The following is a 22557-nucleotide window of genomic DNA, read 5'->3' as shown; positions in this document are numbered from 1 at the left end:
GTGAAAACATTATGAATAGCAGTGGAACACTGTCTGATATAGTGCCTGAGGATGAGCCTCCAGTTTGGAAGGCATTCAAAATATGACTGGTGAACAGCTGCCTCCTCAAAGGACAGTCAACCTTAATGACGTAGATGGAGTCGAGCTTTTGGGACCTTCATTTGCTGGTGTGGCATGATTCAAAATGAGAAGCAACTGAAAACACCCTTTAATAATCGGAACCTGGAATGTACAAAGTATGAATCTAGGAAAATTGGAAATCCTCAAAAATGAAACTAATACCTATATCCTAGGTATTAGTGAGCTGAAATGGATTGGTATCGGTCATTTTGAATTGAGCAATCATATGGTCTGCCAGGCCAGGAATGACAACTTGAAGAGGAATGGCGCTGATTTCATCGTCGAAAAGAACATGTCAGGCTCTATCCTGAAGTACAACGCTATTAGTGACAGGATAACATCCACACACCTACAAGGAAGATCAGTTAATACGACTATTATTCAAATTTATGCATCAACCACTAAGGCCAAAGATGAAGAAATTGAAGATTTTTACCAACTTCTGCAGTCTGAAATTGATTGACTATGCAATCACGATGCATTAATAATTACTGGTGATTGGAATGCTAAAGTTGGAAACAAAGAAGAAGGGTAGTTAGTTGGAAAATGTGGCCTTGGTGATAGAAACGATGCCAGAGATGGAATGACAGAACTTTGCAAGACCAACGACTTCTTCGTTGCAAATACCTTTTCTCACCAACATAAACAACAACTACACATGTGGACCCTGCTGGATAGAATACACAGGAATCAAATCAACTACACTGGTGGAAAACGATGATGGAAAAGCTCAATATTATCAGTCAAAACAAGGCTGGGGGCCAACTGTGGAACAGACGATCAGTTACTTATGTTCAAGTTCAGGCTGAAACTGAAGAAATTAGTAGAACAAGTCCATGAAAGCCAAAGTATGACATTAAGTACATCCCATCTGAACTTAGAGACCATTTCAAGAATAGATCTGACGCACTGAACACTACTGACTGAAAACCAGGCAAGTTGTGGAATGATATCAAGGACATCATACATGAAGAAAGGAAGAGGTCATTAAAAAGACAAAGAGAAAGAAAAGACCTAAATGGGTGTCAGAAGAGACTCTGAAACTTGCTCTTGAATGTCAAGTAGCTAAAGCAAAAGGAAAAAATGAAGTAAAAGAGCTGAACAGAAGATTTCAAAGGGCAGCTTGAGAAGGCAACGTAAAGTATTATGATGACATGTGCAAAGATCTGGAGATAGAAAGCCAAAAGGGAAAAACACGCTTGGCATTTTTCAATATGAAAGAAGTGAGAAGAAAAATCAGGCCTCAAATTGCAATACTGAAGGATTCCACGGGGAAAAAATTAAACTACGCAGGAAGCATCAAAAGAAGATGGAAAGGATACACACCGTCACTATACCAAAAAGAATTGGTCGGTGTTCAACCATTTCAGAGATAGAATATGATCAATATCCCACAGTATTGAAGGAAGTCCAAGCTGCACTGAAGGGAATGGCAAAAAACAAGGTTCCAGGAATTGACAGAATACCAGTTGAGATGTTTCAACAAACAGATGCAGTACTGGAAGTGCTCACTCGTCTATGCCAAGAAATGTGGAGGACAGCTACCTGGCCTACTGACTGGAACAGCTCCATATTCATGCCTATTTCCAAGAAAGGTGATCGAACCTAATGTAGAAATTATCAAACAACATCATTAATATCACAAACAAGTAAAATTTTGCTAAAGATCATTCAAAAGCGCCTGCAACAGTATATCAACAGGGAACTGCCTGACACACAGCCAGCTTCAAAGATGACCTGGAACCGGGGATATCACTGCTGACGTCAGATGGATCTTGGCTGAAAGCAGAGAATACTAGAAAGATGTTTATCTGTGTCTTCTGACTGTGCAAAGGCATTCGACTGTGCGGATCATGGCAAATTATGGATAACATTGTGAAGAACGGGAATTCCAGAACACTTAACTGTGCTTATGCGGAACCTGTACATAAACTAAGAACAGAACAAGGGGATAATGCATGGTTTAAAGTCAGGAAAGGTGTGCATCAGGGCTGTATCCTTTCACCACACCTATTGGATCTGTATGCTGAGCAAATAATTTGAGAAGCTTGACTATATGAAGAATAAGGCATCAGAATTGGAGGAAGACTCATTAACAACCTGCGATATGCAGCTGACACAACCTTCCTTGCTGAAAGTGAAGGGGACTTGAAGCACTTACTGATGAAGATCAAAGACCACAGCCTTCAGTACGGATTACACCTCAACATAAAGAAAACAGAAATTATCACAACTAGACCAATAAGCAACATCGTGATAAACAGAAAAGATTGAAGTCGTTAAGGACACCCATGGGAGCAGCGGTCTAGAAATCAAAAGACGCATTGCATTGGGCAAATCAGCTGCAAAAGACCTCTTTAAAGTGTTGAAAAGCAAAGAGGTCATTTTGAGGACTAAGGTGCACCTGATCCAAGCCATGGTGTTTTCAATCGCCTCATATGCAAGAGAAAGCTGGACAATGATTAAGGAAGACCAAAGAAGAATCGACACCTTTGAATTATGGTGCTGGCGAAGAATACTGAATATACCACGGACTGCCCAAAGAACGAACAAATCTGTCTTGGAAGAAGTACAAAAAGAATGCTCCTTGAAGAAGGATGGTGAGACTATGTCTCACATACTTTGGACACGTTATCAAGAGGAATGAGTCACTGGAGAAGGACATCAAGCTTGTTAAAGGAAAGGGTCAGTGAAAAAGAGGAAGACCCTCAACAGGATGGCTTGACACAGTAGCTGCAACAATGGGCTCAAGCACAGCAACGATTGTGAGGATGGCGCAGGACTGGGCAGTGTTGTGTTCTGCTGTGAACAGGGTCGCTATGAGTTGGAACCAATCTGATGGTACCTAACAACAACAACAGACTTAGTTTCTGGTTCCAACACCTCATCTCTGTGCTGGTCAACCCCAGTTCCCAGGCCAGGGCTCAAGGGTCCGAAGCCAGTGGAAAGCATGTTGCCACTTCTGACTCATGGCAACCCATGAGTGTCAGAGTAGAACTGTGCTCCGAAGGGTTTTCCATGGCTGATTTTTTGGAAGTAGATTGCTAGGACTTTCTTCTGAGGTGCCTCTGAGTGGACTCAAACCACCAACCTTTCAGTTAGCAGCCAAGCACATTAACTGTTTGCACCACCCACGGGCTCCAGACTTAGCTTATATGCTCCCTAAATAAATTCATTATTAACACTTTCTCCAGCCAACAAGCTCCAATAAATAAAATAGGCTCATTATCACACTCTCAATAAGAGAGGGAAAACACATGGGTGTTAAGAATCATTGCTTAAGATTTCATAAAACAACACATTTATAGGCAGCTCTGAATTGCAGATGGTTTCTATGTCTAAAAATATGGGTGTACTTTCTGAGAATTTGGCTTGAGGGCCCAGACTTGACTGTGCATCACTGGCACAGGAATTTTTAGTCCACTTGTCTTTCTAAATTTTATACAAAGGAAGGACCCAGTTTTACCTTGGAGACGATCCCAACCCATTCTAAAGATCAGTAACAGCCACTGCTGAGCAGCCACTGTCTGGATCAACATCTGCCGAACGGCAACGACACGAACAAACCAGCTGCCCTGCAGCTGATTCTGACTCACGGTGAGCCCGTGTTTTTCAGGGTAGAACTTAGCTCTAGAAGGTTTTCCAGGGCTATGATCTTTTGGAAGTAGATCACCAGGTCTTCCCTTGGAGGCACTTCTGGGCGCATTTAAACCACCAACCTTTCGGTTAGTAGTGCAGCTCTTAATCGTTTGTGCCACCAAGGACTCCAACACTTCCCTCCAAACCTGCTGCTGTCACGTTGACTCTGACTCATAGCAGCCCTACAGGACAGGGGAGAACTTCTCCATAGTGTTTCCGAAGAGGCGGTGGATTCGAATGGCTAACCTTTGGGTTAGGAGCCGTAGCTCTTAACCACGGCACTGCTAGGGCTCAAACACTTGACTAGACCTATTGAATCCATTTACATAAAAGCCAGTTATTTTAAAAAAAAAAAAAAAAAATTTTAAATGAACTATAAAATCTTCTTTTCTCTTTCATTTTTTTTTAATTTACTCCCTGAGCTGTACACTCCTTTCAAAGGCCCATCCATTCACACACATATAACCACCTCATCTCCAAAATTTTTGCTTTAGGAATTTTCCCTAAGTGTGGTATGTCATCATTTTTTGTTTTTTGGGTTTTTTTTTTTTTTTTTGCACACGTAGAAAAAGTTGCTAAATGAAATGGATGAGAAACACAGATGTTGTAGAGTGGATTTACTCTGGTGCTACGAAAGTACCATGCGTGATTTTTACCTTTACTGGATAAATACACAGAAAAGGTTTATAAAACATTCATAGAAAGCAAATTAATTTCGAACTGGTAACTCTACATGTGGATGCGTCTTTCCTAATACAAATGATTTTCATTCATTCGACTACAACCAGATCAATAAAACATAGTGGTTAAGAATGCAGGATCAAGACAGATCCCAGTCCTACTAGTTCCTAACTAATTTAGCCTTAAAAAAAAAAATTTTAACCTTGGACATATTAGTTAAAAAATTTTGATAAGCCTCCTTTTGTGAAAGCCTCCATCTGTGAAACAGAGATAAGAACAAATCCGGTTCATGGGGTTATGAGGATTAACTGAAATTATCTTTGAAAGGCACACGTGCTCTACCGCAGTCTCTGTTTTAATAAATGTTTGCCATTTGGTGATACGAAGGTTCCAATATAATAGTTCACGTTATTGCTACTTTAGAAAACGTTTTACTTTTAGATGTGGTTAGGTAATACTAAACAAGGTTTAGTATTTAGTAAAGTGAACGGAAGAAATGATGAAGTAAAAGAGCTGAACCGATGGTTTCAAAGGGTGGCTTGAAAAGACAAAGTAAAGTATTATAATGAAATGTGCAAAGACCTGGAGTTAGAAAGCACAAGGGAAGAACACGCTCAGCATTTCTCAAGCTGAAAGAAGTGAATAAAAAATTCAAGCCTCGAGGTGCTAATACTGAAGGATTCTACAAGCAAAATATTGAACGAAGCAGTAACCAACAAAAGAACAGGGAAGGAATACACGGTCACTGTACCAGAAAAACTTGGTCGATGTTCAACCATTTCAGGAGGCAGTATACGATCAAGAACTGATGTTATTGAAGGAAGAAGGCACTGGCAAAAAACAAGGCTCCAGGAGTTGACAGAATACCAACTGAGATGTTTCAACAAATGGATGCAATGCCAAGAAATCTGGAAGATAGCTGCCTTGCCAACTGACTGGAAGAGATCCACACTTTTGCCCATTCCAAAGAAAGGTGATCCAACAGAATGCAGAAATTAACAAACAGTATCATTAATAACACATACAAGTAAAATTCTGCTGAAGATAATTCAAGAACGGTTGCAGCAGTACACTGACAGGGAACTGCCAGAAATTCAAGCTGGATTCAGAAGATGTGAAATGAGGGATATCGTTGCTGATGTCAGATGGACCTTGGCTGAAAGCAGAGAATACCAGAAAGATGTTTTATCTGTGTTTTCTGACTATGCAAAGGCATTAGACTGTGTGGATCATAGCATATTATAGATAACTCTGTGAAGAATGGGAATTCTGGAACACTTAATTCTGCTCATGCTGAACTTGTACATAGACCAGGAGGCAGTCATTGGAACAGAACAAGGGGATACTGCATGGTTTAAAGTCAGGAAAGGTGTGCGTCAGGGTTTGTATTTTACACCATACTTATTCAATCTGTATGCTGAGCAAATAATCCGAGAAGCTGGATTATATGAAGAACGGGGCATCAGGATTGGAGGAAGACCCAACCTATGATAAGCAGATGACCCAACCTTCTTGCTGAAAGTGAAGAAGACTTGAAGCACTTACTGATAAAGATTAAAGATCACAGTCTTCAGTATGGATTACATCTCAACATAAAGAAAACAAAAATCCTCACAACTGGACCAATAAGCAACATCATGATAAACAGAGAAAATATTGAAGTTGTCAAGTGTTTCATTTTACTTGGATCCACAATCAATGCCCATGGAAGCAGCAATCAAGAAATCAAGTGATGTATTGCATCCAGCAAATCTGCTGCAAAAGACCTCTTTCAAGTGTTGAAAAGATATCACTTTGAGAACTCAGGTGCTCCTTACCCGAGCCATGGTATTTTGAATCATCTCATATGCATGCAAAAGCTGTACAATTAATAAAGAAGAACTGATGCATCTGAATCATGGCCTTGGCGAAGAATATTGAATATACGATGGACTGCCAGAAGACTGAACAAATCTGTCTTGGAAGAAATACAGCCAGAATGTTTCTTAGAAGCAAGGATGGCAAAGCTTCATCTCACATACTTTGGACATGTTATCAGGAGGGTCCAGTCCTTGGGGAAGGACATCATGCTTGGTAAAGTAGAGGGTAAGCGAAAAAGAGGAAGACCCTCGACAAGATGGACTGACACAGTGGCTGCAACAATGGACTCAAGCTTAACAAAGATTGTGAGGATAGAGAAGGACTGGGCAGTGTTTCGTTCTGTTGTATACATGTTTGCCATGAGTCAGAACCAACTCGATGGCACCTAATGACAACAAAGTTCAACAATATTAGAGAATACAAATGTAAACAAAAAATGCATTCCTATAACTTAAGTTTATTATTTAATGTAAGTTTATACCATAAAGTATGGATAAGAAATATGCCATTTTTCTAGATCTAATCCAAGAACTTGTTTCAACATACTGAACCATAGGAAATACTTATTTTATCCAATCATTTAAAAATTTTTTTACTTTTAATTTATATAAAAAAACAAACAAAACCCATTGCCTTCGAGTCGATTCCAACTCATAGCAACCCTATAGGACAGAATAGAACTGCCCCCACAGAGTTTTCCAAGGAATGCCTGGTGGATTGGAACTGCCAACCTTTTGGTTAGCAGCAGTAGCACTTAACCACTGTATCACCAGGGTTTCCTGTAAATGGGAAACAAAAGCATGCATATTTAGCTTCCACCTCATCCCCAAAAGACAAATCTTTCCCAGGATCTTAATGATGTTATAAAATGGGAATTGACAAAGGATATCAAACTGTTTATGCTGGCACTACTGGATAGACTACATTAAAACTCCCTTTTGAGATGTGTGACGTAGTATTCCTAAATACACAAGTACCCACTCCAGCCATATCCCATCACGATATTCCTCTGTCCTCAGTTTGGCAGGAATATCAAACTCCCTTTCTTGACATACTTTCCGTTTGCTTTATTGCAACCACAGCACACTGAGCGTGGGCGGGTGCAGCAGCTGCTTACTCATTCCGGTACAACACACAATCTCTCTCCTCCTCTGGCAGAGAATTTCTGAGGAACGAGGACTCAGGCAAGCTACTCCAGCAATACTAAATAATTTTACATAATCCACAGGCCATAACTTTTGTGAGGTTACAGATCTATATGCTATTTTTCTTTACATTTCCAAGACTACTCAAAGTTGTGTCCCTGGTGAACTTTAACAAATGCTTTTCATAGTATTTAACACCGTTACATAAGAACATAAAAGTGGATTGACAACAGAGGTAGTTAGACCTTATTTATGTCAACGTTTTTTTCAAAAAGTTGGGGAAATAAAATCCTCTTTCAAAACCAGTAAGGAGGTTAGGGAGATGGTCATTTATTAAAAACACAGGCGCAACCACAGGGGCACAGACGAAAAATCCTCCGTAGCGGATACTTCCGCACTGTAAACGGCCCTCAGTTTGTTTTGGAAGTCTGCATTATTCTAAACAAAGTGTTCCTCAGTGAGCATAGCCACTGTACAGCAAGCCACATAAATTTAGAAGCAGAAAATTTTCAGTGCTTTTTGTACAAGTAGGAAATAAAAGCAGTCTTGGGGCAATCAACTTCCCACTCCTTTTATTATAGGCATCACCAGAAAACAGGCTTCAATGAAGACTTTAATATGGCCATAAAAGCCATCAATTTCTAGATTTAAAAAAAGAAAGCATACTAAATACAGTCCACATATTTTTGCCCTGTAATTATTGTGCACTACCTTCATTTCCCATAGAAGGCTCGGGAGCAATAAACCTTTCTCTCCCAAAACAGCTCGAACCATCAAAGCTGTTCCATAGGGCTGAAGAAAGTTTTAGGGGCTAAGGCAGAATTTCTCCCGTTCTGCTTACTTCATATATCTCCAGCTATGATATAGAGATGCCTGACTCCGTTCAATAGTCACTGAACATATAGTGGCTAAGGCACCGGGCAGCTGAAGCGAAATAAGAGAAGTAAAATCTTAAAAAAAAAAAAAACGAAACCCAGTGAGAGCCCATAAACACGAGAAACCTTAAGGCAGGGTCGTGGAATTTCTGGACTAGAAGGTCTCAGTGAAAGGAGACAAAGCCCCTCGGCCCCCAGAAGAAAAGAACTGAGGTCCCGAGAGGTAGACCAAGGCAGAGCCGGGGCTAGGACCCCCATATTCGGGTCCTCGGGGTGCTACCTAAACATGGGACAGCACGAGGGGAAGCCACGCCAGAGCAGTCCCCGCCGCCAGCCCGGCACTGGGAGCGCAGAGGCGGTGCGGGCGGCACCGCCAAGGCAGCGAGCGCGGCGGGAGCGCAGGCTCGGCGCGTGGGAAAAAGCGCGCCGCGAGTAAACTGAGGCAGGAAGAGGAGGAAGGGTGCGCAGGGCAGGGGCGTCCCGAAGGCGGGGAAAGGGGCCAGCTCTCACCCTTGTCGCACGCCAGCAAGAAAAGCTTCTCATTCAGGGTGTTCTCCTCCTTCACCTCCCGCACATTCTTCAGAGCCGTCACCTCGTTCGGCGACCAAGAGGAGGATGGGGAGGACGGCAGGGAGGAGGCGGAGGCGCCCGAGAGGTCCGTGCTCGGGTACAGGGCCGCCATCATCGCGGCCCACGACGGGGGCAGGCCGGGGGACGGGGGCGGGGCCCCCAGCGGCCCCGGCTCCGGCCCCAGCCCCGCCCCGCTGCTGGAAAAGGGGTGAGTCGCTCCCCCGGCCGCCTGGGAGCGCGGCCCCTTGGCCCCGCAGGGTGTCGTCTCCCCTCGGAGCCAGCACTCGCCCTCCACAGACAGCCCCAGGTTGCTGGCGGCGCATGCGCGGGCCCGGGGCCAGCGCCCCCTTCCCAGCCGCCGGCGCCCCGGCCGAGCCGGTCCGCGCCCGTCCGGGGACGACAGGGTGGCGCGCGCCAGGGCAGCAGCCGGGCGTGGGGCCGTGCCAGGAGCCGCAGAGGCCGCGTGGGAGGCGGCCCGGCCCGAGTGGAGGACGAGGGCTCGGTGGGAGAGGAGCCCTGAGAGGCGCTTCTGCGCACGTCGGGCTCCGGGGCCGTGGAGCCGGCGGTCGAGCTGCGCCCCGAGGAGATGCTCGCGACTCTCTCCTCACGTCATCCTGCGCTCGGCGACAGCGACGACAGCGGGGCGGGGCCTGCCGAGCTAGGGCTCAGGGGCCAGCGGCTCGGGGTGGGCGGGGCCTGGGGGGCGGGCTCGAGGGACGCCCCACCTACCCCCCGGCCGCCTGCGGGCTGCTTCGCGCGCAGAGGAGGGGACCGGCCCGTTCCACCCTCTCCACGCAGAAATTGCTGGTGGCAGGCGGTTTCCACGCTGTCTCCTGCGCACATTCACTAAAGATGCAGCGGTATGCTAATTGAGTTTCTGACGACTTAACGTTCAGTCGAAACCCCTCGTGCCCTTTGCAAGAGCATTTTATATTCCGGTGCACGCTACCTAAAGCTGAAAGGAGGGAGCCCCGCATGTGTCCATCTGCGTACCTACATCGAGCTGGCTACCTCATTTCTAAAGACCGTATTTTTTAACAACTCTCTTGTGATCTGAAATTGCCATACCATTCCTGGCGTCACACATTTATTCCACGAATTCAAGTGTACTTACTGATATGAAACCAACGGCAAAGCGTATTTTTAGGACCTGCTCTCCATCACAGTCGTTCCAGTGGTTTCTTGTTCCTCTTTACATTTATCAATTTCATTTTGAAAGATGGCCTTGTTATTCAGGCAAAAGCTGACTGAAGCTCAGTAAGTGCTACTTCCTTGAATAATTTATTTTTTATCAAGGTTCTATTTAAAGCAAATTAACCATTATAGAATATTGCTGTTGTCTTGCATCTTAAAAAGCTAGGGAGAAAAGCTGGAAGTTACATCTCTTGAATAATTACTATTGCTTCCCACGACAAATTGTACCAAAACCTTAATTGTGCACTTAAGATTTCAGGCTTTAAAGCAATACATAAATTTGTATGCGAAAGAGGGTTTTTGTCCTGTCCTATTAGCGGATCAAAATAAGACAGAAGTCACACCACCAGTGGCAAGGGAAACAAAGTGGAAATTTATTGTTTGCACAAATAAGGAGCAAGGTGGAACCTAGCAACCTAAAGGACCACAGGCTCCCAGCCCCAGGGGAGCTTGGAGCTTTTATGCCCTCCAGTCCCTGGGAGGGGGGCGGGATTGGCACCCAAAATCCAACACTCCGCTCCCTCCCATGTCCATATTTGGAGTTCTAGGTGCTGACTCATTTAGCAAAGGAAGGGACATTTTGTTCAGCAAATGGGCTTGGGTGCAGCTGTGTGCCAGAGTACACCTTCCTCTCCCGGGAAGTTCAGGTCGGGGTCAAGTTCAGGCCTACGGCTCTTCAGGTCCTGTGCATGCCTGGAGATCTTGGTTTCCGCATGCGTGGGATTTCGGTGCCAAATTCAAACCACGGGCAGGGCCAACGGCGCGATTGGGCCAAGGTGCAGTTAGAAACCTCGGCTTGGCGGGCTACGAGGGAGGGAGGGGGAAAACTGCAGCATAGCAGGGGAAGCCGCGGAGGCGGCTTCAATTTTACCTCAGCATCTTATATTTGAGGGGAATACTTCCTACTCAGGGCCCCTAGGGGCCCAAATGGTTAAGCACTCAACTACTAACCGAAAGGTCGGCAGTTCAGGCCCATCCAGAAGTAAGGCCTGGCGATCTGCTTTAGAAAGGCCACGCCTTGAAAACCTCTGGAGCAGTTCTATTCTGCACACATGGGGCCGTTATGACTTGGAATCCACTCCATGTCACCTTAACAACAACCTCCTACTCCATTCAGGTTGATTTGTTTCATCTCTGCCAACACCTTCGGCCCCAAATCTATCATTCAGAGTCCTCTCTAGATCTTCTGTAAGAGGCCTTAGCAGATAGCAAGATTGCCCATCTTTCCAGGCATCTTTATGTGTGTACAGACTTCAAAATAGTTGATTACCTATTGTATCATTTAGTTGTCTTGTCTTGTCTGTAAAACCCCACCCGCTGCTGTCAAGTGGGCTCCAACTCACAGCAGCCCTACAGGACAGAGTAGAACTGCCCCACAGGGTTTCTCAGGCTGTACTCTTTACGAAGCAGACTGCCACATCTTTATATCCTGTGGAGCAGCTGGTGGGTTCGAACCATCAACCTTTGGGTTAGCAGCCAAGGGCTTAACCAGTGCACCACCAGGGTTCCTTGTCTATAGCAAAACCAAACCCATTGCCGTCAATTCTGACTCATAGCAATCCTATAGGACAGACTAGAACTGCCCCCACAGGGTTTCCAGGGAGGGGCTGGTGGATTCAAACTGCTGACTTTTTGGTCAGCAGTTGTGTTCTTACCCACCACGCCACCGGGGCTCCTGTTTGTCTATACCCCACCCAGATTGTAAGTCTCCATTCCATAATGTTTAATACAGTTCCAAGTTTGTGGAATGTCAAAATCACTCATTGTAGACTCGTGGCCAGTAAGCAGTGTTTATACGCATATCTGTGTGTGTATTTAGACACTCTTTGTTGCTGTGTGCCTTCCAGTCGATTCTGACTCAGGGTGACACCTCTTTTAGAAATTAATCCGGTCCTTATGAGAGTCCTCTGGATAAATTCTCTGGAACTTCTAGACGAATTGGGGTTAGTAGTCCCACAAAAGTTTTAGTCAGTAGCAGAATAACCCCAATTCATCCAGACATTCCTGAGTATTTTAGGATAAATATTCTCTCTATATAATTTTTTTTGGGGGGGGAGGCTGACTCAAAAACTACTTTAATATGATGCGTTTTCAAGCTTCTGGGCTTAGGTGATTGATTCCTTATCCAGAGGACTCCCATAAGTACTGGGTTAATTTCCAAAGATTGGGGGAATTCCAACCTACTTTAGTAGATAATCCTAGGAGGCATACCAAAGTATTTGGGACATTCCTCCTTTAAAGTAAACCCATATTGATGGTATGATACTATACATAGAAAACCCAAAAGACTCAAAGAGAAAACTACTGGAACTAATAGAAAGATTCAGCAGAGTAGCAGCATACAAGATAAACGTACAAAAATCAGTTGGATTCCTATACACCAATAAAGAAAGTGATGAAAAGGAAATCAGGAAAACAATACCATTTATAATAGCCCCTAAAAAAATAAAATACTTAGAAATAAATCTAACCAGGGATGTAAAAGACCTATACAAAGAAAACTACTAAACGCTACTGCAAGAAACCAAAAGTGAACTACATAAACGGAAAAACATACCACGCTCACAGATAGGTAGACTCAACATTGTGAAAATGACAATTCCACCCAAAGCGATTTACAAATACAATGCAATCCCGATCCAAATACCAACAACATCCTTTAAAGAGTTGGAAAAACTTATCATTCACTTTATATGGAAAGGGAAGAAGCCCCGGATAAGTAAAGCACTACTGAAGAAGAAGAATGAAGTAGGAGGACTCACACTACCTGACCTCAGAACCTACTGTACAGCTACAGTAGTCAAAACAGCCTGGTACTGGTACAACGACAGATACATTGACCAGTGGAACAGAATTGAGAACTCAGATGTGAGTCCATCCACCTATGGTCATCTGATCTTTGTCAAGGGCCCAAAGTCCATCAAATGGGGAAAAGACAGTCTGTTAAACAAATAGAGCTAGCAAAACTGGATGTCCATCTGCAAAAAAACAAACAAACAAAAAAATGCAACAGGACCCATACCTCATACTATATACAAAAACTAACTCAAAATAAATCAAAGACCTAAATATAAAACCAAAAACCATGAAGTTCACAGAAGAAAAAATAGGATCAACGCTAGAGGCCCTAATACACGGCATTAACAGGATATAAACCACAACCAACAATACACAAGCTCCAAAAGATAAGCTAGATAACTGGGATCTTCTAAAAATTAAACACCGATGCTCATCAAAAGACTTCACCAAAAGAGTAAAAAGAGAACCTACAGACTGGGGGAAAAAAAATGGCTATTACAAATCAGACAAAGGTTTAATCTCCAAAATCTACAAGAAAATCCAACACCTCTACAACAAAAAGACAAATAATCCAATTAAAAAATAGGCAAAGGAAATGAACAGACACGTCACAAAAAAAGACATTCAAGCAGCCAACAGACACAGGAGGAAATGCTCAGGATCTCTAGCCATCAGAGAAATGCAAATCAAAACCACAATGAGATACCATCTCACCTCGCATTACTGGCACAAATCAATAAAACAGGAAGTAAATGTTGGAGAGGCTGCAGGGAGATCAGAACACTTACGCACTGCTGGTGGGAATGCAAAATGATACAACCATTTTGGAAAACGATATGGTGCTTCCTCAGAAAGCTAGAAATAGAAATACCATATGATCCGGCAATCCCACTGCTAGACATATATCCTAGAGAAATAAGAGTCATCACATGGACAGACATATGTACACCAATGTTCATTACAGCATTATTCACAACAGCAAAAAGATGGAAACAACCTAGATGCCCATTAACAGATGAATGGATAAAAAAACTATGGTACATACACACAATGGGGTATTATGCAACGATAAAGAACAACGATGAATCTGTGAAGCATCTCATAACATGGAGGAAATCTGGACGGCATTATGCTGAGTGAAATAAGTCAATCACAAAAAGGACAAATGTTGTATGAGACCATTACTATAAATACTTATGATAAGGTTTACATATAAAAAGAAACAATCTTCGATGGTTATAAGGGAGTGGAGGGGTGGGGATGGAAAAACACTTAATAGACAATAGATAAGTGGAAACTCTGGTGAAAGGTAAGACAGTACACAATACTGGGGAAGCCAGCACAACCTGTACAAGGCAAGGTCATGGTAGCTCTATAGACACATCCAAACTCCCTGAGGGACAGAATTGCTGGGCCAAGGACTGTGGGGACCATGATCGCCAGGAATATCTAGTTCGTCTGGCATAACATAGTTCATAAAGAATATGTTCTACATTCTACTTTGATGAGTAGCATCTGGGGTCTCAAAAGCCTGTGAGGCACCATCTAGGATACTCCACTGGTCTCACCCCTTTGGGAGCAAGGAAGAATGAAGAAAACTAAAGATACAAGGGAAAGATTTGTCCAAAGGACTAATGGACCACATCTACCACGGGCTCCACCAGACTGAGTCCAGAACAGCGAGATGGTGCCCGGCTACCACCACTGACTGCTCTGACAGGGATCACAATAGAGGGTCCCGGACAAAGCTGGAGAAAAATGTAGAACAAAATTCTAGCTCAAAAAGAAAGACCAGACTTGCTGGCCTGACAGAGACTGGAGAAATTCTGAGAGTATGGCCCCCAGACACCCTTTCAGCTCAGTAATAAGGTCACTCCTGAGGTCTGCCCTTCAGCTAAAGATTGAACAAAAAAAAAAAGAGATCGAACAGGTCCATGGAAAAAACAAGACTAAAGGGACGCACCAGCCCTGGAGCAGGGGCTGGAAGGCAGGAAGGAACAGGAAAGCTGGTAATAGGGAACCCAGGGTTCAGAAAGGAGAGCACTGACATGTCGTGGGGTTGTTAACCAGTGTCACAGAACGATGTGTGTACTATTTGATGGAAAACTCGTTTGTTTTGTAAACCTTCATCTGAAATGCAATTAAAAAAAAAAAAAGAGGAAAAAAAAGATTGTAGTAGTAAGACACCTTTCTTTGCCGTACCACTTTCTTACACTTGAATTAGGGGATAACGATGTTTTATAACCACGAGTATTAAATAATCCATATACAAAAAAAAAAAAAAGTAAACCGGTGTTGCAGTTGCGTCCTGTTACTTCGTGAGTTTCTTGGATCATCTCAGACGCAGAAAATCCTCTCTTGCCTCTCTGATGCAGTCTTCATCCACTACAACCCGTTACCATGTCGTTGATTCCAACTCACAGTGACCCCATAGGACAGAGTAGAGGCCCCACAGGGTTTCCAAGGCTGTAAATCTTTAAGTGGCTGGTGGGTTTGAACCGCCAGCCTTTTGGTTAGCAGCTGGGCACTTTAACCACTGTTCCACCAGGGCTCCTTTTATCCAATATAACTTGGGATATTTTAACATCCCCTACGTGATCTGCAAACTTCAGGGTCAGTTATCACCCTCTATGGATTCCGCATCTGTGATACGGAGACCAATGGTAGTGTTGCGATGAACAATTGCAGGTAAGGTTCAGGAGCAGTACATTACTCAGAGCAACTCACCCAAGGTGCATGTACGAGAGAAGAACAGTCACAAATCCAGACGCGGAAGAGAAAGTGCAGATTCAGATCTATTCCTATGAGCAGAATAGAATCCCTCCCTCGCTACTCTTGAGCCGCATTTCCTGTTTCTTTTCTTGAAATGCCCACAAGATTCTTCCTGCCTCGTGGCCTTTGTACTCGTTGCTCTCCTGAACACTCGCCTAGCTGGTCCCTTATCATTCAGATCTCAGGCCAGGTAGCACACCCTTAGGGAGAACTTCCCTCCCACCCCATTTCCCAAGTCAATCTCTGTCACGTTATCCCGTTTTATTCCTTCCACTGCATTTGTCTCTACCTGAAATTCTTATTTGCCTGCTTATCGTCTGTTTCCCTCCACCAAGATATAAGATTCATGAGCTCAGAAGATTTTGTATTTTTTTTCTCAGCCAAAACCCCAGTGTCCAGCTCATAACAGATAATAAATTTTTGTTAATGAATTAATTTAACTCAAATTATTTTAGCACAAACTAAATTTGTAGTCATTATACAGTTGTTCTTTTCTCTACTAAAATTCTGCACGTGAAAGGACTACTCCACCCCCAAAGGAATGAAGAGTCTAACAGAATCGTTTCAATAATTTAGGAATTGTTCTCCTTCATTTTCTGGAAAAATCACCTTATGCCAGACTGATTTTCAACCTTGAGTATTTTTTCTTGAAATAAAATACGGACACATTTCTACATACACAGCGTTTTTATTAAATATACCTGGTGAGAAAAAGAATACCCCGAAATGCCGTATTTCATGTAAATCAGGTGACTCAATGAATGTAATGACGGAAAAAAAAAGAAACAAGATTTCAATAGTCTCACAAGAGGGCAAGAACGTATCTTAATCGTCATATAAGAAAACAATCATCAAAATATAAAAGGAAAGGAAATCTCCTGTAGAAGAATATATTTCAAAATTCTGCCTGTTGATCATTTCATTTAAAAAAGTCTATTCTAAACATGTGTGCCGTCTCACTCTCACCAACATATATGATTTCATCAGTGGTAGTGGGAGGATTTGGGCTACTCATTCATACTGTGATGAAAGTCACAGCGTTTTTGTTGCACAGCAGTACAGCCCACTGGCATTACTAGTGGAAGATGGAGGAAGGTCTGCTGCTAAAAACTCAGACAAAAACGAGTCTGAAGCTTTAGCTACTACCAAGTCACACAAGCAGTAACCAAACACTGCCAGTTTGAAGGAGGCTTTGCAGTCCTGGAAGCCCCGGTGGTGTAGTGGTTAAGTGCTAACAAGAAGGTCAGCAGTTTGAACCTGCCAGGTGCTCTTTGGAAACTCTATGGGGCAGTTCTACTCTGTCCTATAGGGTTGCTATGAGTCGAAAGCGACTCAATGGGTTTGGTTTTTGTTTTTGCAGTCCTACTCTGTCCTGTAGCGTGGCTATGAGTCAGAATTGACTCAACGGCAGTAAGTTTAGTCTTTTCTTTCTTTTTTTTTTTTTTGTTTTGGAAAAAATCACTGAAGATTAACTCTGTGTTACTTTCTACTAATGATATTCAGTGAGCATGTTCTAAATTATGTAGGACGTCAGTATAGACCAAATCTAGCAGGTGTAATATGAAGCTAATAGGATAGTGTCAACATGTCTTGGGTGCTCTGGCCAATGTCTGGCTACAAGTATTTGGAAGGACTCGGTTGGAAATTAACTGTATTCATGTTCAAAATTAATATCGCTAAAAGAAATCTTCGTACCAGATATCCACAAGCCAAAAAGTGTGACACATGTATTCGGGGTACAATAAATACTTGTAGTTGGTTGATAAACCAATTATACATACTGTTTAAGAAAACTTGGGTAATTCAGGTGCAAAACATATTTCTCTTCCAACACATACATGTTGCATGTCATAGTTAAAGCTTTATTATCAAACTAGCATATGTAAAGTATCAATGCAGTTAAAATTAAGTTTTGAGTAAAAAGCTCCTGCTACTTATACAAGAGTGAACTTGGGGATTTCTTTAAGAATTGTCATATATAAAAAAGTTTAATATTAATGAACTATACTTGTCACTGTAAAATTTTAGACAATATAGGAATTTATGGAAAAGTCAAATTTTTAGACCACTTTTCACATTTGGAGGAAAAAAATAGAAAGATTGAACTGGATTATGAATGTTTATGATCAAAATTAAATAACACACACAAAAAATCAAAGCACATTTCACAGCAGGACCTGCAAAAAGATTTTTGTACTGATCTTTTTTGAACCATGTAAAAGAATGAATTAGCCTTGTTTTAATGGGACTTTCAGAAAAAGGAAATAATTTAATCATAGAATAGAATATCAGCTTGATAATGAACATACTCTATTATCAGTATTGATTAGTAAATCTGATTGTGCTATCCAAAAAGGTTGACAAATCCTTGCTAGTATGAAAAAAAACCAGGATACTAAATTTCATTAGTGAATATATAACGATTTTTAAGCATACAAATAATCTCTGGTTTTATGTCCACTACATTTCAGAATTCTGTAAACTGTGAGGCATTCAACTGTTTAACGTGGCAGAAAATCATATTAAATGTTTCATTATTTTACTCTGTTTAGTCCTTTGCCCATTAAGCACGCAAACACCGTCATAACCATCTTTGGTTTCACTTCTACCAGGTCATCAGGTAATGCATATATCCGGGCACCGATCTTTCGAGCAACAGAAATGGCGTATCTTGAAAAGACAAGAAAAATATCTTGGTATTTGTCATCTATTGTGTTTTCACATAATATGTTTTAACAAAATAATGCATTAGTTTGATAAATAAGATTAACTTTACACGAAGGGTAAGTTTGTGAGTCTTAAATCGTATTCACAACGGAAGTTGTACTAAACATGAGTTTTAAGGACATAGTAACCTTCCCTGTAAGGATTTTAGAGATTCAAAGAGCCACTGTACTCTAATACAAACATCAGGGCTTACTTAGCATTATTCAGCTTGTCCTCATCAGAAAGGTCTTCTCTCTTGATCATTTCTTGACGAACTGCATTTGGTTCAATGGCATCTATTAAGTCTAGGACAGGTAAACTAGTGCTGATAGACTTGTCCTAGAAAAAAAGGATAGATGAGTATTCATAAACAGCTTACCTTTAATCTTTGTAAGGATCCAGTTGTTCTGGTCAGAGTCATATAAATGAAAGCGAAACAGGCTGCTCGGCCGTATCTTGAACGGTACCGGAGCCAATTTTTTTCCCTTCTTCTTTTTCTTTCTCTCCTTTCCCTCCCCTAGCCCATCCCTGCCTCCAAGTAAGATCCTGATGTTAGCTCCCCAAATGGTTAAGTGTTAGCCAGTGTTTCCTCTAAGACTGTGGAAAACAAGTGATACTGATCTAAGCCTGTCAAATAAGAGGAAGGATGGCGCCAGTTACCCCCTGAGCTGATGGGATAATGGCAGGACAAGATCAACGTGTTTGCCATACGACCACCGAAACCAAACAGAAGAAAGACAGCGCACATTCCACAAGTCCCTAAAACTTATGGCCCCTTTTCCCTTAAAAACCCGAACCCATCGGTAGTCTGGTGAGACAGACGGCTTTAGGAGATCATTCCCCTGTCTCCGTATACCGGTATATCTAGTAAAACTCTTGCTACCCACCTCACCCGTCTCAAGAATTGGCTATTTGCGGCAGGCGGCTCTACCTTGCGAAATTGCGGTAACAATTTGGCGACCGGTACGGGGATTCCAGCCGTTTTTTTACGGGGATTCTAGCCGTTTGAGACTCGGTGGCTCCGCGGCGGGGTCCGGGCCTGATTGACAGTTCTCCTACCAAGCGGCCGCTGGGGACTCTGTTTGTCCCCAGAGGCTGTCCCTGGACCCGGGCTTCCCTGCGGCGTCACCGGTCCCCAACCCCGCCAAAGAGGTGGGTGAAGGCAAGACCTAAACAGGATCCCGAATTGAGTCCACGACCCTCTCCCTGTTGCGCTCAGGGCCGGGGCAGATAGGGCGGGCCAGCGTGGTTTCTGGAACTGGACCGGGGCCCTTGATTCTAAGGCGAGTGGCGCCTTTGATGACCGTCCCGTGAGTAGGATCGCAAGGACCTGGGCAGGTGTATCAGTGTGTATCGGCCATGGGTTTTTGTATTTGGATTGTTATCTATCTCTGGTTGGTGCACCCTGGTTTGGGGGAGTGGGTATACACATCTCTTATCGGTTTAGATTGAGAGATTGAAGCCCCTCCGTCTGGCATTGAGAATAGGAGGTATCCGGGGTATTGAAGTGGAGATTAAGACATTCCTAGTAATGTGTCAGACCTCACTAAGATTATCCTCCTTCCCCCTTTCCTTTCTGGCATTTGTGGTCTGAGTGTTTTTCTCTGTTTGTCAGGTTTGTCTTATGTACAACCCGCCTTGCTGTCTGGGAGGTTGAGACTGCAAGGTTATCTCCATTACTTTTGTCGGTCTGCCTGTCTTATGTACCATTACTTGTCTTCATGAGGTTTTCTTTTTTTTTTTTCTCGGTGTCGTCATCTTGTAAATCCCTATTCATACAAAACCCCTCACCAGGTTCAAGAACAGTTTTAACCTAAGTTCTTAAGATTGACAATTAGTTTCATCGGTCCGTGTACAGACTATTTTTAGAAGACTGTCCCCAAAGAAGTTAGGGTCCTAAGAAAAAAAGAACCCAAGAAATCTTGAAAGAATTAAACCTAATTAGAGAAGAGATGGATTAAGCATTGTGCTCGAGAGGCTCAAACTCTCCCCTTTGTCAAGCAAAGCTGATCCTGCCCGAGGTAGGAAAAGGTGAGTTTAAACAAACGAGATATTAGCATGGGAGGAGCCCCATCGATTCCAGCCGAATCCCCGCTGGGCTGCGTTTCGGCCAATTGGAAAAGGTGTATCTATGAGCCCATGACCAAAAAGCGGATGATTCGCCTGTGTAACAGCATATGGCCCCAATACCAGTTGGGGGACCAAGAACAGTGGCCCCCAGAGGGGTCTTTACGTTATAATACTTCAATTGGATTTGTTCTGCAGAAGAACTAAAAAGTGGGACAAAGTCCCTTATGCACAAGCCTTCATGTCTCTCTACCAGACCCTGCACCTCCCTAATCAGGTTTTCTTCCACGGAAAACCAAAGGCCAAAGTACTCCCTGAATCCTCATCAGAGGACCCCCTCCTAGAGGGATGGGCTATGGCCACCGTTTCGGCTCCCCCGCCCCCCTATAGGGAAGGTGCGGTAGAAGACGAGGGGTCGGACCGTGAAACGACAAGGTCTCCAAATGGAATGGTCGAGCCAGATTCTAGCTTGGCCGGCGCACCAAAGGCGGATGGAGGAGGAGGATCAGACAGTGAAGGTCCGGCTGCTTCAGGTATGGTCTCCCCTTCTCATACCCGCCAGGGTACCGTTTTCGGTGAGGGTGCCTCAGGAGTCCAGGCAGGGCAGTACCCACTAAGAGAAGTCCTGCCGGAGTGGATGATAAAGGGCAGCCACGGGGGACAATGCTGCTACCTAGCCCATTTCCCACCTCTGATCTATATAACTGGGAGAGCCATAACCCGCCCCCCACCAGAGGGACCCAAACAAAATGAGTGAACTCTTTTCTCTACTCACCGCCCTACCTGGGCAGATATACAGGCGCTCCTCACCACTCTGTTAACTTCAGAAGAACGCCGTGTGGTGTTAGAGCAGGCTCGGAAAGAGGCTGATAGGATCCATAACTTAGACCCTAGTAATGGAGCCCGACCCCCTGGGACAGAAGCCATTCCTACTAGAGATCCACGTTGGAATCACAACCGTGAAGAAGGGGCGAGAAGACGTCAGTTCTATCGAGACTGCCCAATCGTTGCGTTGAGAAACGGGGCCCCCACATCCAAGAGCTTACGAAAGGTTAGAGAAATTATCCAGGGAGAAAAGGAAGACCCATCCTCTTTCTTAGAAAGAGTGACAGACAACGTTTCGTCAGTACACTGATATCAACCCCGAAGATCCCAACAACGCCCGGCTGATAAACCTGACTTTTATTCCGCAGAGTTCCTCTGATATTCGAAAAAAAATTACAAAAATTAGAAGGAGGACTTGGGATGCCAATAGGGCAGCTGCTTGAAGTAGCTTTTAAGGTGTTCAATAACCGGGACCAGGTAGCAGAACAAAAAGAAAAACAAAATATGAAACAAAAGGCGGCCTTACTAGCAGCAGCCTTGAAATAAAAAATTAAAAAAATTACTAGCCTTACTAGCAGCAGCCTTAGCCCCCCACCGAATGAAGAAGGGGGAAGGGAGATAAGAACCCTAAGAAGGACCACCCCGGGGCGAGGAGGGAGAGCTTTAGAACCCGACCAGTGCGCCGCTTTCTGTAAAAGACACGGGGCCACTGGAAGCGGGAGTACCCAGAGAGAAGGAAAAGGCGCGACAGACCAAACCCGGCCACTCTCCAGGCTTATCGGGCAGGGCCGGCACGGTTAGGTGATCCCGAATGCCGGGGCCCGGGGCCTGGAACCTCGTCGGCTATCTCCCGCCGCGAGCCCCGGGTAACTCTAAAGGTGGGAGGACGCCCTATTGACTTTATTCCGGACACGGGTGCCACCTTTTCTGTTTTGAGCACCGCGGAATCTCCCCTTAGTCCACGTACCGCCCCAGTGGTAGGGGTTTCAGGAAAACTTTCAACTCGGCCTTTCCTCCAACCGGTGAATTGTAAAATTGGAAAAGCCTTGTTAATACCACGAGTTCCTTTATATGCCGAATGCCCCGCCCCCCTCCTCGGGAGGGATATATTGTCAAAACTTGGGGCACAAGTCACCCTTGCACCGTCTCAAATTTTGGTTCCAAATCTGCCCGAACAGGCATGCGCTTTGCAAGCAGCCTTGTTGCAAAAGGAACCAGCGGCCTCTAGCGACATCCCTGTCCACATACAACAAGAAGTGAACCTGGAAGTCTGGGCATCAGGGAGGCCGGGAAGGGCCACGTTC

General features: G+C 43.9%; 2 protein-coding genes across 11 annotated transcripts in view; both read right to left on the bottom strand.

Moving 5' to 3' along the window:
- TRPC1 (transient receptor potential cation channel subfamily C member 1) overlaps window positions 1-9060 on the bottom strand; it is a 190705-nt gene extending 181645 nt beyond the window's left edge. For 4 of the 10 annotated variants that reach the window (XR_010319144.1, XR_010319143.1, XR_010319145.1 and 1 more), the window contains exon 1: window positions 8831-9054. Coding sequence is in view for 6 of the 10 variants with exons in the window: in XM_064275553.1 (XP_064131623.1) it covers window positions 8831-9005 (175 nt within the window). In the remaining 4 variants the exon portion in view is untranslated. Of the gene's footprint in view, window positions 1-8830 lie in introns of all 10 variants that reach the window. The other 6 variants (XM_064275555.1, XM_064275557.1, XM_064275554.1 and 3 more) reach the window with 4 other exon arrangements.
- An 8582-nt stretch (window positions 9061-17642) lies between these two features.
- The window catches only part of PLS1 (plastin 1), a 52499-nt gene continuing 47584 nt past the window's right edge, over window positions 17643-22557 (bottom strand). Inside the window, exons 13-14 of the mRNA XM_023555457.2 lie at window positions 18576-18700; window positions 17643-18325 (exon numbers count right to left, since the gene is read on the bottom strand). Coding sequence (XP_023411225.1) covers window positions 18190-18325; window positions 18576-18700 — 261 coding nt within the window. The 3' untranslated portion in view covers window positions 17643-18189. The remainder of the gene's footprint in view (window positions 18326-18575; window positions 18701-22557) is intronic.

The sequence above is a fragment of the Loxodonta africana genome, chromosome 23, assembly GCF_030014295.1.
Source record: "Loxodonta africana isolate mLoxAfr1 chromosome 23, mLoxAfr1.hap2, whole genome shotgun sequence".
Classification (NCBI taxonomy): Eukaryota; Metazoa; Chordata; class Mammalia; order Proboscidea; family Elephantidae; genus Loxodonta; species Loxodonta africana.
The sequence above is the reverse complement of the archived record's forward strand: the minus strand, read 5'-3'. Positions and strand labels throughout refer to the sequence as shown.